Genomic DNA, 15,022 nt, shown 5'->3' with positions numbered 1-15,022 from the left:
CTTATTATAATCATCTAAGCGCTTGTAAGGAAAATGGCCGCCTTTTACGAAAGTGGATTTAGTTTGAAGACTGATGCACTGTTGTTCATAAAATCAGTCGGTTTATCAGTTTGTGATATTTCGGAATGGAATTGTATTTTCTTTATACCATTGAACGCATAAAATTGCTTAAATATTTCTGTCTGTAGACCGGTTTACACAGGGAAACACTGATAATTGGAATTTGAAGTACTGTTTCTGACAGTGACAACAGAAAACGACCAGAATATGACATTGGATTTGGCTTGTTTGTCTAAAGACAATAAAGTTATACCAACATATGGCATACCATTTGAATGGGCATTGGGTCCTCTTTTCATGTCAACCATTTTAAAATGGATTGTTTGTATGTTGATTAAGAAACTATAAAAAATGGACTCTACTGTGAAATCTGGTAAGTTTGGGTTACATACCTTGTTTCTTTTCTTGTATCTCAAAGACATTAAATTTCTTCATGTGTTTTTTATCTCAATATATGAACCCAAAATGATATTTATAAACATTTGAGACACAAACAATATGCCAGATGCCTTATGTTTTGCTAGTGCGAGTTTCAGTGACTATTAAAAGCACTACAAAAGTATAGATGCTCATATTAAAATCATGCATATATAATAGTTTATGTGTAATTTTTATTTAACCATGCAGTGTTAAATACTGTGGAGTTACAGTTGAATAATTTATTTTCATTGGTGTGAATCAGTTGACTTGTGGCGTTTAGGGAGTAAAATGAATATCCAAATGTTAAAAAAAGTTCCTTAAACGTGCATTATGCACCAGATTATGCACCAGTCAATTGTAACCATGGCCCCCGAGGTCCTTGGGTTTATAGGGGATAATGAGAGAAATGGGCCATGTTTTTACCTTCCAGGTGGACCTGCAGTGCCTTGTGAATGCGGTGGTTTTGTTTTTGCGCCAAAAATAGTGGGGAAAGGGCCTTACCTCGAGGTGCGGGGGAATTTTGCGGGGATTTGACCAGTACTTTCTCTCCACAGGGCGGGGATTTTATCAAGGATTGGCTGGACTGAGAGTCAAAGTCCCCGCTATTCTCCGGACCTGGGAGGAGGGGGGATATACAATTGACTGGTGCATTATTGTGGCTACTTGTGAAAATGACATCTTGTTTTGACTTTATTTTACAGATCTATTATATAACAGGCAGTATACAAAACAAGTGTGCACAACTTCAAAACATACATTCTATAATTTTTTCCAAAAAAATAAAAAATACGGAAAATCCATTTTATTTTTCTCGACGCTCATTTTTGGACATCTTTTTCTTAATTTTATTCCCTCCTCCTGGCGCTTATTTTTTAAAAATTTCCCGTAAAACGAAAAATAAAAAAAAATTGGCCTAAATGCTTTCGTATTTAATATTGCATGGTTTTCAACAATCTTGCCGATTACATGATCCATAAAAAATCGTAACTGAAAACAATTGGTGGCTAAATTCTGATTTGACAATTTTCACTGCATATAATCTATGGTATCTACTGTTTTAAAATATATTTTTTCTGACTTTTCTCATATTTATTTGCATGTGTTCATTCTATGCTAGCCTCCTATACACAGTAAAGTACGGTATAAATTAAAGTTTCATTGAAAAAAAGCTGGTAGTTGTTGAATGAGCCAAAAATAAATGGACCTTATATAAGCGTGATTTAGTGCCATCTACTAATAATCGTCTCATTAAGGTAGAAATACTGTTTCTTTTTTATCCTTTCAAATTGAACTTGATAATCTCCATAAGAACCACTGCTTTTGACATTTATTCATCCTTTTTGATAATATCAAAACAATTGTTTTTATTGTGGTTAATCTTATATGGGAGTAAGAGTGCATCTTTAAGATTCCCAGTTTTTTTTTACCTCAAGCTGTTTAGCTGCTGAGAAATAACCAGGTCATAAATGACTTATATAACACTATACAGACATTACTATTACTTAATTACCATTACAATAACTCTTATGAAAAAATAGTAAAGCCATTTGGTTTGATGGAATACACACACATGCACGTAGCAGCGACTTTAACTCCACGTAAAAAAGTTGACCAATCAAGAAGTAAGTTCATTCTAAACAAACAATAACATTTTGATGTCTTACCCTATGAAACACATAGAGTCCCTTAAGTACGATACTTACGGAGGCACTGTGGTTGAAATTCTCTACCGTTGAATGTCCCTTCCGGGCAAGGCAAACAGTGGGTAGATCGCGCATGGGAGTATGTACCAGGTGGGCAGTAAAGCATTTCACTAGCACCTTTACAATTTAGACAGCATGCGATATCAAAATATTATGCAATGTTTTTTATATAATGCATATACACTACAGTAAATGAAAAAAATCATAATTATAATGGCATATATGAAAAATGTAATATTCTATAGTAAATATTCTGAATTATTAACAATAAATATTTCATGATTTATATAAAATAAACATGCTGGCAAGCCTTTGAAAATGAGAATTTCATTAATATTCAAATCACGACCTTAACCCCAACCCCACCCCACCCCACCCCCAAAAGCAATCCTAAGCTAGCCCTTAACTCAAGCAACCATCACACAAAGTTAAATCACTATTCATCATTCCTTTATAATGTGCCTAGAGATTATCCGCCATCTGAGGTGGAAACGGTGTTTGTGACCAGTGCTGGAAAAACCAGCTTACACCCCCCATGTAAGATGAGTCACCCGCAACAATGCACCACTTCTTATTTCTCTTATTGTATTGTTTATGAAAAGTATATAATGCCATTTCATAAAGCGCAATCAAATATATCAGTATTCAAGACTTTTAAAAAGCGAAAATAAATAATAGTAAAAACATGATTTTTAAAGAAACTATTTGCTGTCAATAGTGATTCAAAATTACTGTGCATTATGATGTCAGAAAACAACCTCGCACACGCTTTTTCATGAATTGTTTTCTACTCAAATTTTTCCACAAATTGATAATTTTAAAAAATTATGCAAGAAAAAATATTAATCATGGAAAAATCCGACCCTTGGGCACGCTGCGTGGCCGATAACTTAGCAAGCTTTGTTACCGGCTTACGCACATGCCCTCTGGTCAGACTTTTCTATCCCTACCTGAAACACAGGATAGATACTTATAATCATTTTGGCATGAAATTTTTAGCTATAGTTAATGATCAGTGCAATTATTTTAGTGTGAATGTAGATACGTTGTACCATTTGTAAATTTGTAAACTCTAAGGACAGCTTGATCGATGATGCTACCTGATTAAGTTGTCTAAAAACTGCTGTTTCTTAGGTCAGTCAAGAAATAAAATACAAAGATAAAGTATTCTTTTTATTGTTTTCGCAATAAACAAAATAAAAAAATATATTTGGGTTCATTTTTTTTTAATAATTACAATAGACCCTGTTATTTGCAATATCATTTTCATAAAACAGACCACTTAGCAGAACTGCAAAACTTTAGGTCTTTTTAATTAGTGATGTTCCGATGATTGATTATTATCAAAAGTTGATTGGTTGGACTTGTTTTTGGCGACAATCAATTGTATTTGGTTATAGTCGATCATCGATTCAACCGGCAAGTTGTTTTTCTTTCTTTTCTCTCGTTATTTGCATTAAGTTTAAATTTCCACCATTTTGTACAAGAATAAAACTACAATTATGGTATTGTCAAAAACCGTTTGAAATAATACTTTATTGATAACTTGAGTGGAACCGATTATCAATTGTCAAACTGGAAACGATTCCTTACACTAATTTTAATTTTCTTGCATATGTTATGACGGAGAAAAAGGTACAGTAGCAATAGTAGGGACCTTTGACGGCAAATTCAGTGTGTCACCACATCCCGTCGGTAAGTCCTCTTTAGGCTCTTAATTGTTCATCCAGATAAGACAACAACAAAATCCTATTGTTTTTGAGGGACATGAAAAATATACCTGCCACCCAAAGTGAAAGACATGAAAAGCGGCATGTCACAAAGAATCCTGTCTGACTAATCATATCAAACTCAAAGCCAAACATTTTGATGATCAGTAGGAATTTTTCACGAAATTTTTAAAAAATTATTGCTTGGGTGATGTTAGATGTCAGATAGCTTTGGCTCAAACGTTCTTATCGAATCTTTTTCTACCAAAGGGTCTAGTTCTCTGTTCAAAACTTTGTCACAAAATTTTGAGATTAAAGAAACAATTGTCATAAATATCAACAATAATCTTGCATCCTGTGTCAATGACGTATTTAGAAATGGCATTTCTGATGATAACTAGAGCTGTCACAGGAGTGACGAATACCCCCAAATGCCGCCTGGACACAGGAATGGCAAACCATTCCTTTGAAAAGAGGCCATAACTCCAAGGTTACTGCACACTGCATCTTCTTTTATCATGCATGTATTGTTTTATTTAAATCTGTTGAGTAATTTAGAAGTTACACTGCTGACAAGAAAAACTAGCTGATGCTCTAGCTGATCTCTTCTGGAATAAGACATCTAGAGCATTCACGAGCTTTTCTTCCAACACGATCATCATCAAATTTTACAAGTACATATTTGGGCTTGAATGCATCCTTATACACCTGGGAATAAATCCCGGGACTGTTCCTGTAGCCGAATTAACAAGTCCATCTGACAGGTCAATATTTGTAGTAAGCACTACTGTGACAAATATGCCATACTTAAGTTCTGCTGGTATTCCACTGGCATCTGGTTCAAATGAAGCATGCTAGATTTGTTTTGTTTGTTTATCTTTCCAAGTGTCAATTACTTTTAAGGTAAATATTTGCTCATTTAGTTTTTGAAGGATCTATCGAACTTGACCTGTGTCTTCTGATGTTACACCTGTGTACCAAAAAATGTTCAAATCTGTCAATCCTTTTATGAGTTATCGTCCGGAAACCATTTTTCTATTTTTAGTAACAGTGACCTTGACCCCACCAGCCCCAATATCGAACTTGATCTGTATCTTCTGATGTTACACCTGTGTACCAAAAATTGTTCAAATCCGTTTAGCCTTTCATGAGTTATCGTCCAGAAACCATTTTTCTTTTTTTAGTAACAGTGACCTTGACCTTGGCCCCACCAGCCCCAATATCGAACTTGACCTGTATCTTCTGATGTTACACCTGTTTACCAAAAAAATTTCAAATCTGTCAAGCCTTTCATGAGTTATCGTCCAGAAACCATTTTTCTATTTTTAGTAACAGTGACCTTGACCTTGGCCCCACCAGCTCCAATATCAAACTTGACCTGTATCTTCTGATGTTACTCCTGTGTACCAAAAATTTTTCAAATCTGTCTAGCCTTTCATGAGTTATCGTCCGGAAACCATGAAGACCGACCGACCGACCGACCGACCGACCGCCCGCCCGCCTGACCGACAAGCTCACTCCTATATACCCCCTCAAACTTCGTTTGTTGGGTATAATTACGCTGAAGTTCTGTTGAAAGTGTGTCATAGACCAGATACTTTATGCACCAGTCAATTGTAACCACGGTCCCCCCAGGTCCGGGGGTTATACTGGGGATAGCAGGGGAAATAGGCCATTGTTTTACCTTCCAGGTGGCCCCGCAGTTCCGAGTGCATGCGTTGTTTTGTTTTCATGGCAAAATAGCAGTGAATGGGCCTTACCTAGGATGTCCATGGGGGCGGGGGCATTTGGCGGGAATTTTACCAGCAGTCTGTCACCGCAGGATGGGGATTTTGTCTGGTATTGGTTTGAACGAAAGTCAAAGTCCCCGCTATTCCCCGGACCTGGGGGGAGTCGTGGTTACAATTGGCTGGTGCATTATGCCAAACAAGAGTTAACCAAAGAACTTTACGTGACCCAATCTAGTAACTCACAATGCAAAATCTTTTAAATGTCCTTGTGAAAGCCACCACAAACTTGGTAAAACTGATGGACAAAGTGGGCAAGAAGTCGGAACAAGACCAAAAACCATATCAATTAGTTTCAAACCACGGAATATGCAACAAGCCTGAATTCGTAGAATTGATATCCGCAACCTATTCAGGTAAAAGAGATGGAATGGTTGTTGCAATGGTTATAACACAATCACTGTGGGGGGACGGACACCGGATATAGCTCAAAAAGTGATAAATCAATAAGCGTTTGATTTTGACACATGGAAAGTTTTCTATCATTTTTTTGTTTTTATGGTTATATATTTATCAAATCAAAGAGTTTCAAATAACTTGACCCTGTGCAATAAACGACTATGATGGAAATGTGTCTCCTCTCTTGTACAGGGTTCCCACATTTTTCTGCAAGTAAAATTCCCGACTTTTTCAAGGTTATTTTTACAAATTCCAGACTTTCTCTCAACCTTTTCACAGTAATTATGATCGTTCTTTTTGCATTATATTTTGTTGCAAAATATTGAATAACTAGAGATTGCTTTTTTGAAAAAGTGCATGTCTCCCCCATTGTGTGGTCGTAGGTGAGAAATAATCAATGATGGACATGAAATTTGTACTTTTGGACTGGAGACGAACAAACATAGGGGTCATCTACTGGTCATGACCAACCTGCATACAAAGTATGAAGTTCCTGGGTCCAAGTATGAAGTTCCTGGGTCCAAGCTTTCATAAGTTATTGAGCCAAAAGAAGTGTGACGTACGTACTGGTGACGAAGAAATTGACCTTGACCTACTGACCTCAAAATCAATAGTGGTCATCTTATAATCAAGACCAACTAGCAAACCAAGTATGAAGTTCCTGGGCCGAAGTTGTGTTTAGTAAATCAGCGGAAACTGTTATTTTACCTCAAGGTCACCTTCACCTTTGACCTACTGACCTGAAAATCAATACGGGTCATCTACTAGTCATGATCAACTGGCATACCAGGTATTAAGTTCCTGGGTGGAAGCATTCTTTAGTTATTGAGCGGAAACCATTTTTTACCTCACAGTATTGTGACCTTCATCTTTGACCTTCTGATCCCAAAATCAATAGGGGCCATCAACTAGTCATGACTAACTGGCATACCAAGTATTAAGTTCCTGGGTGTAAACGTTCTTGAGTTATTGAGCAGAAACCGGTTCTTCACCTCAAGGTCAGTGACCTTGACCTTTGACCAACTGATCGCAAAATCAACTAGACATCATGACCAACCTCACTTCAAAGTTTGGTGAACCTAGATCAAAGCATTCTCCTGATATTGCACGGAAATATTTTTTTACATTAGAGGTCACAGCGACGTTGACCTTTGACCTTGTGACCCCCCAAAATATAGGAGTTTTCTAAACCTCATGATCAACCTCCCTACCAAGTTTGGTGAACCTAGGTCAAACCATTCTCAAGATATTGAGCGGAAATGTTTTTTACATTGGGGGTCGCCGCGACCTTGACCTTTGACCTAGTTACCCCAAAAACAATAGGGATCTTCTACACCTCATGACCAACCTCCCTACCAAGTTTGGTGAACCTAGGTCAAACCGTTCTCAAGATTTTGAGCAGAAATGTTTTTTATATTGGGGGTCGCCGCGACCTTGACCTTTGACCTAGTGACCCCAAAAACAATAGGGATCCTCTACACCTCACGACCAACCTCCCTACCAAGTTTGGTGAACCTAGGACAAACCATTCTCAAGATATTGAGCGGAAATGTTTTTTACATTGGGGGTCGCCGCGACCTTGACCTTTGACCTAGTGACCCCAAAAACAATAAGGATCTTCTACACCTCATGACCAACCTCCCTACCAAGTTTGGTGAACCTAGGTCAAACCATTGTCAAGATATTGAGCGGAAATGTTTTTTACATTGGGGGTCGCCGCGACCTTGACCTTTGACCTAGTGACCCCAAAAACTATAGGGATCTTCTACACCTCATGACCAACCTCCCTACCAAGTTTGGTGAACCTAGGTCAAACCGTTCTCAAGATTTTGAGCAGAAATGTTTTTTATATTGGGGGTCGCCGCGACCTTGACCTTTGACCTAGTGACCCCAAAAACAATAGGGATCCTCTACACCTCACGACCAACCTCCCTACCAAGTTTGGTGATCCTAGGTCATGCGGTTTTCCAGTTATCGATCGGAAACGAAGTGTGACGTACGGACGGACTGAAGGACTGACGGACTACCGGACTACCGGACTGACGGACAGGGCAAAAACAATATGTCTCCCCCAAAGAGGGGGAGACATAATAATGTTTTAAGTACAATAAAAAATAAACATTTAATTTTAAAATAGACCTATCATATTTAGTATAGAAATGATTGTCTATTGATATACAGAATTGACTCAGATAACTTACAATATCATAACTTGATATTATAAACATTATATATTATACTTTGTATTTTTGTCATCATATTTGCAACTTGCATACCTTCAGTAATTTCTTAAGCCAACACTAAATTCTTACTTTTGACTGTTGTCACTATATTTTAGCACATTTTTTGTTCTATGGTTTTGCTAATCATAAGAATTAGGCTTAAACACCTATGCAAGCCAGACAAGTTGTGATTAAGCATATATTAGATCAAAGAAACAAAGATTATCTCAAAGGAAACTCTTAATTCTAAGCCAAGTAAAACTCTTAAGATGACAGTGCCAGTTGTTGGCAACTTAGCCTCAAATTTAGTATTTAAACCCATAAACTTCTCGGTCCAGGTTGTCTTCAACCTTGGACAATAAACATCGGAAGTCTTATTTGGGTACTTGTCATCTTATTCACAGGTATGTGGTTTTACTCTGTTATTAGATTGTTATTTTATTTTTGACTTAAAAACATGGAATTAAATTAAGTTCTTTAAATAGGCTAAAATAAGTTATGTATATATTGTTTTTACAATTATGTTGCAAATACATACTGTAGACTTTATAATTCACTTGTACCTTTTATTAGTCATACAAGTTGTTTCTCTATTTAATACATTCATAGTTATTTGTACCTTTCACATTGCTATTAGCGTTGTTATTATCAATATTCCCCAAATATTGTTAATATTCTTAATAATCGCATATTCATGTATTTACGTAATTATGCTGATTTACTTTCATATTTTGTTTATTATAATTGGTCATTTAACCTTGGACAATAAACAACGGAAGTCTTATTTGGGTACTTGTCATCTTATTCACAGGGACGACCCCCTCTAGCATTATCTTCGCTGTGCTGTCTTCGGGTAGTAGGAGGACACCCAAAACTAGCGTCATAAAAGAGTTATTACAACGAAACATTTCAGTGAAATATTGTTAACATTTTCACATGCTAAAAATAAACTTATTTGACATTTTTAACATTTATTAAACAAGTTGTTAAATAACATCAAATGTCATTTTCAAAGGGTTTTATTCTCAAAAACAAAACCTTTCACTTTCTGAACTTCTTAGACATTTATTGAACAACATGATTAACCTTTAGCATGCTGAATACTGTTGGCCTCTGTGAACAGTGTAGACACAGATCAGCTGGCATGATCAGGGTCTAAATAAGGCTATTTGTATTTGCTACTTGGAAACTTAAAGGCTTACCTACTATTTGTGCATAGAACAGTGTGGACCCTGATCAGCCAGCATGGTTTGGTGCCGGTTGATCTCCATATACAATACCAATTTTCGTAATTGGTGGATAAATGCATGCTTAAGGTAAATATAATCAAATATCACATTAAAAAAAGTTTTACTCTCTGAACAAAAACTTACTTTCTGAACATTTTTTAAAGCTGCACTCTCATAGATATACTATTTTAACAACTTATTTCATTTTTTGTCTTAGATAGATAAACGTTTGACATAAATATCTGCAAACCAACGATAAAAGATTGCCAACAAAAGATCAGATCGCTGATTTTCATATTTCTGTTCGAAAATGTATGTTTTATGGTTTATTAATGGTTAAAGTAATATGCATAATTAACACCATTTTTTTTATCTTAAATATAATTATCAGCGATCTATCTTTTTGCCAGCAGTCTTAAATAATTGGTTTTCATGGATTTTGCCAAAATTCAATCAGGCTCGTTCCAAGACAAAAGTAAAAAAGTTGTCAAATTATTCAATCTGTGAGAGGGAAGCTTTAAACATTTATTGAACAACTTGAACTCATAACATCCAGTGTCATTTAAAAAGAGTTTAACACTCTTTAAAAAAATCTACTTGCATCAGTGAGCATGCAATTCAGCTATATCTGAACATCAATCTTCATCAATCCATGTTCTTCGCTTCAACCATGGGTGAAAATGCAAAATAAGTGACTTTTTTGCACAAGTTTAAAACTATCATGATGTCTACTGGCCAAAGAACTGTGGTCTTCTCAATGTCTATAAATACGAGCAAGGTCAGTCTAAAGGCATCATTCATAGATTTACACTTGAATAGCAAATATTTGTCAGGCTGTGTAGTACTTCGCATACTAGTGAGATCATTGCAATTAGCATTCATGTATGTTATCTGGGACCAATGATACACCTAATACCCTGTAATCTTACTCTCTTACTCCCAGATGTTATTGACAACCTTTTCTCAAGTTTATTTTAATGAACTAGGGCCAATTTCACGTATTAAGATATCTTTCGGTGAACGCAGATATGGCTAATTATCCATGATCATTAGCATACTGTAGATTAAAAAGATCGTTGTATATAGAACCTACGATTCTTACTGACAGCGTATATAAAGCGAATCCCGACAAACTGCGGTCAATTTCTCAGTTCAAATAACTTTTAAATGCAGACGGCAGTGCAGACACTGCTACTATGACAAATAAACGCTTTCATATGGTAACGGAAACCTTCTTAGTCTCGATCATTCAGCCGCTCTAATCAGAGTCAGTTTAATACAGAAGTGTCAGATGCAAGCGTCTAGATGATCAAGACTACTTACTTTTACTAGTTTCGTACCCAAAACAGTTTGAGCTTTAGTACTTTTCCTGGCTTTTCCCCAATTTTAACCTATAATCGCAAAATTCAAGGCATTTTCAAGACCGGGAACAGACTTTTCGATATTCCCGACTTTTTCCAGTTTTCCCGGTAGCTTGAGAACCCTGTTTGTATAACAGCCCAATTCTCGCCGAAAGTTGCATGATCGCTCACAAATGTTCATTCATGTGGTACGATTTCAAACATTAATCAACAAATTGAAAAGAAGAATCAAAACTGAATCGAGCGATTTTCTTGTAATTACATTATCTAGTAATGTGTAAGATATCAATACGATATATTTGTTGTTACGAAGATATTCATACCTTTTGATGCCCTGGCGGTGTACTGGGGATAGATGAAGCTAATAAAAAACTGCACAAGGGATAGCTATTAAGTGGACCGAGGATAGTAATGATTAGTGTTGGGAATCGGTTGCAATTTTACTATCGATGATCGGTTCCACTCAAGTAACCGATTATCGATAGTACAATCGGTTTTTAAAATACTAGATAGAACCTGAGTTGTAGTTTTATTCATGTACAGTATTAAACTCTTAATCATTAAATATGCATATACCTTATGTCTATGATTGAAGTTATTACGTGTTGTTGTATAAAAATAGTTCATTTTCTTGCTCATTGTGGCTTTCATCAGCCATTTTGTTAAAGATAACATCTGAACACTTACAAATATATATATAAATATATATTTATTTTATTTTTATTTTTTCGATAATCGATTATAACTAAATACTATTGATTGTTGCCGATTTCAGGCCCAATCAATTGATTTTCGATTATAATCAATCATCGGAACATCACTAGTAACGATGTTATTAAAAAAACGAGACTGTTATAATGATAATGGCCATTTACCTATACACCAGCTCGAGGGAAATTGTTTGATGTTGTCCATATCGAGGGATCAGAGAGCAATTTTTTTTTACTGTTTTCTGTATCTGTATGCACTTAAAACTGATTCATTAACTGTGGTCGAAATTAGCACAAGCCCGCAAGCCCTGCACTGGTAAAATGTCTTCCTGGCTTGCTCAAATTCTTAATTTATATAGCAGGGCTTGTTAAAAAATTTGATTCCAAGCAATAGTATAAGAATTTGGGCTTGTTCATCCAAAAGTCTAATTTCAATGACTGCATTGATATAGATTAGTTAACATGACGTGTTTTTCACAAGCATCAACGTCGCAAATATCTAAATATTTTAAATACGCCGGTAATCTGATTGTTTGAGGAACACAAAACATATGGCTGTAGAATTTATGTTGTGTTTGCTATTCATATATATAGTATTGCATTGTAAATCAAGTAGGTACGTTTTTGCACACAGAAAGTCATCAGTAGGTAATGAGATATTGTGATCAAATTAGGAACATGTGAAGCTTTTTTGAGGTGATCATCTCAGATTTGAAGAAACATTTTTCGAGGTCTGCTAAATTGTTAGCACTTTAAAGTATACCATAGGCCAAAATAAGAATTCAGCTATTAGTTCAAACACTTGTTTCATTTGTGGATATGGTAGATAAGCGTATGAAGTTCCGTGGTGCAAGCGGTTTTTTTATAGAGCAGAAACTGCTTATTTACCTCCAAGCCCTGTCTTTGGAAGTCAATACAACCCATCCCTACTTACCAACCCGTTACAAGCCCTGTCTTTGGAAGTCAATACAACCCATCCCTACTTACCAACCCATTACAAGCCCTGTCTTTGGAAGTCAATACAACCCATCCCTACTTACCAACCCGTTACAAGCCCTGTCTTTGGAAGTCAATACAACCCATCCCTACTTACCAACCCATTACAAGCCCTGTCTTTGGAAGTCAATACAACCCATCCCTACTTACCAACCCATTACAAGCCCTGTCTTTGGAAGTCAATACAACCCATCCCTACTTACCAACCCATTACAAGCCCTGTCTTTGGAAGTCAATACAACCCATCCCTACTTACCAACCCATTACAAGCCCTGTCTTTGAAAGTCAATACAACCCATCCCTACTTACCAACCCATTACAAGCCCTGTCTTTGGAAGTCAATACAACCCATCCCTACTTACCAACCCGTTACAAGCCCTGTCTTTGGAAGTCAATACAACCCATCCCTACTTACCAACCCATTACAAGCCCTGTCTTTGGAAGTCAATACAACCCATCCCTACTTACCAACCCATTACAAGCCCTGTCTTTGGAAGTCAATACAACCCATCCCTACTTACCAACCCGTTACAAGCCTGTGCTTGTATTTGCAAAACAAAAGATTAATTATTTTTGGTCTTACCATATTCACAATATGCTCCAGGTGGACACTCTATCATGCCAAGTCCAGGTGGGCAGTAAAATCCTTCGGGACATTCTAAATCCATTCCAGGTGGACAATATCTACCCTGTCTACAAGCAGCACAGTGGGTTAAATGTTTTGTGTCTGCAATGAAAATTAACACTTACAAAACATAGATATTAATAGGATCTGGAACATTGTAGCCCTCTTGTTTCATTCTGAACAAACAAATTCGTTGAATTGATATCCCCCAACTGCTTGGGGAATGGAAATCAATTATTGATGAAATATATATATATATATATATATATATATATATATATATATATATATATATATATATATATATATATATATATATATATATGAGTTTAAGTTTGATTGCAACTGTTTGAAATAAAAAAATATTGTATATATATAACATTTAGAATTGACCAAGAAACCTAGTTTATGACTCCATGCTACCCAGTTCCAAACTAATCTAAGATTTCATCAAGGCAAACATTCTGATCAAGTTTCATGAAGATTGGTCCAGATATATGCAAAAAAATATAGCCTCTAGAGTGTCCACAAGGTTTTTTTAAGATTTGACTCAGAGACCTCATTTTTTACCCCACATGACCTACTAGTTTCAAACTATTCCAAGATTTCATCGAGGCATTCTGATTAAGTTTCATGGAAAATAGAGCAGATGTATTGCTTCTCGAGTGTTCTAAATATTTCTATAAGATATGACCTAGTGACCTAGTTTTTGACCCATTAACCCACTTTTAAAACGCAGTCGAAATTCAACCTAAGAGAACATTCTGACCATGTTTGAACTTAATCAGACCAATCACCACCATAAAATAGTTTCGGACAAGATTTTTGACCTAGTGACCTAATTTCTATGACATGTGACCCAGTTTAAAACATGTCCAAGAGTGCATCAAGGAAAACAGTCTGATCAAGTTTCATGAATATAAGACCATACATATTGCCTCTAATGTGTTTCAAATATTTTTCTAAAATATGACCTAGTGACCTAATTTTTGACCCCATATGCCCCTCTTTTACAAGCGGTCCATATTTCATCAAGAGGTCCATCATGACCAAGTTTGAACATAATCCAACCAATAATTTCCATTCGGGACAAAAAAAATCTTAGATTTGACCTTGTGACCTAATTTTCAATCATATGTGACCCAGTTTTAAATAAGTCCAAGATTTCATCAAGGAAAACATTCTGATTAAGTTTTATAAATATTTGACCATGTATCATGCCTCTAGTATGTTCCAAAAATTATTCTAAGATTTGACCTAGTGACCTTGTTTTTGACCCAATGTGATCCATTTTTTTAAGTGGTCCATATTTCTTCAAGGGGTATATCATGAAAAATTTTGAACATAAATTGACCAATCATTACCATGATATGGTTTTGGACAAGATATTTTAAAGATTTGACCTAGTGACCTCATTTGTTATCATATGTGACCCAGTTTTATATACGACCAAGATTTTATCAAGGAAAACATTCTGATAAAGTTTCATGAATATTTGACATGATCTATAATAACTCTAGTATGTTCTAAAGATTTTTCTAAGATTTGACCTAGTGACCCAGTTTTTGACCCCATGTGACCCAGTTTTAAAATACAGTACACTCCACGCGGAACTACCACTTTCCGTTTTCCTCGGCGGATTTTGGTCATCGCGGACACGACATCCAATTGATCATAATCCTCTTTCCTCGGCGTTTTTACTCGTTCGCCCACCGAGGCTGATCAGTGGACCGTATAATTACAATCGCCCCGTTACTCGGAGGTAAACCGATAAGAATCTCCCACTGTATCTAATTTTGTT

At 36.0% G+C, this 15,022-nt stretch overlaps 1 protein-coding gene across 1 annotated transcript in view; it reads right to left on the bottom strand.

Moving 5' to 3' along the window:
* LOC128226367 (multiple epidermal growth factor-like domains protein 6) overlaps positions 1-13,293 on the bottom strand; it is a 72,099-nt gene extending 58,806 nt beyond the window's left edge. Inside the window, exons 1-2 of the mRNA XM_052936249.1 lie at positions 13,180-13,293; positions 2,184-2,300 (exon numbers count right to left, since the gene is read on the bottom strand). Coding sequence (XP_052792209.1) covers positions 2,184-2,300; positions 13,180-13,264 — 202 coding nt within the window. The 5' untranslated portion in view covers positions 13,265-13,293. The remainder of the gene's footprint in view (positions 1-2,183; positions 2,301-13,179) is intronic.
* Between the last annotated feature and the right edge of the window lie 1,729 nt (positions 13,294-15,022).

The sequence above is a fragment of the Mya arenaria genome, chromosome 1, assembly GCF_026914265.1.
Source record: "Mya arenaria isolate MELC-2E11 chromosome 1, ASM2691426v1".
Lineage (NCBI taxonomy): Eukaryota > Metazoa > Mollusca > Bivalvia > Myida > Myidae > Mya > Mya arenaria.
Note: the sequence above shows the minus strand (reverse complement) of the source record. Positions and strands in the feature narration are given on the sequence as shown.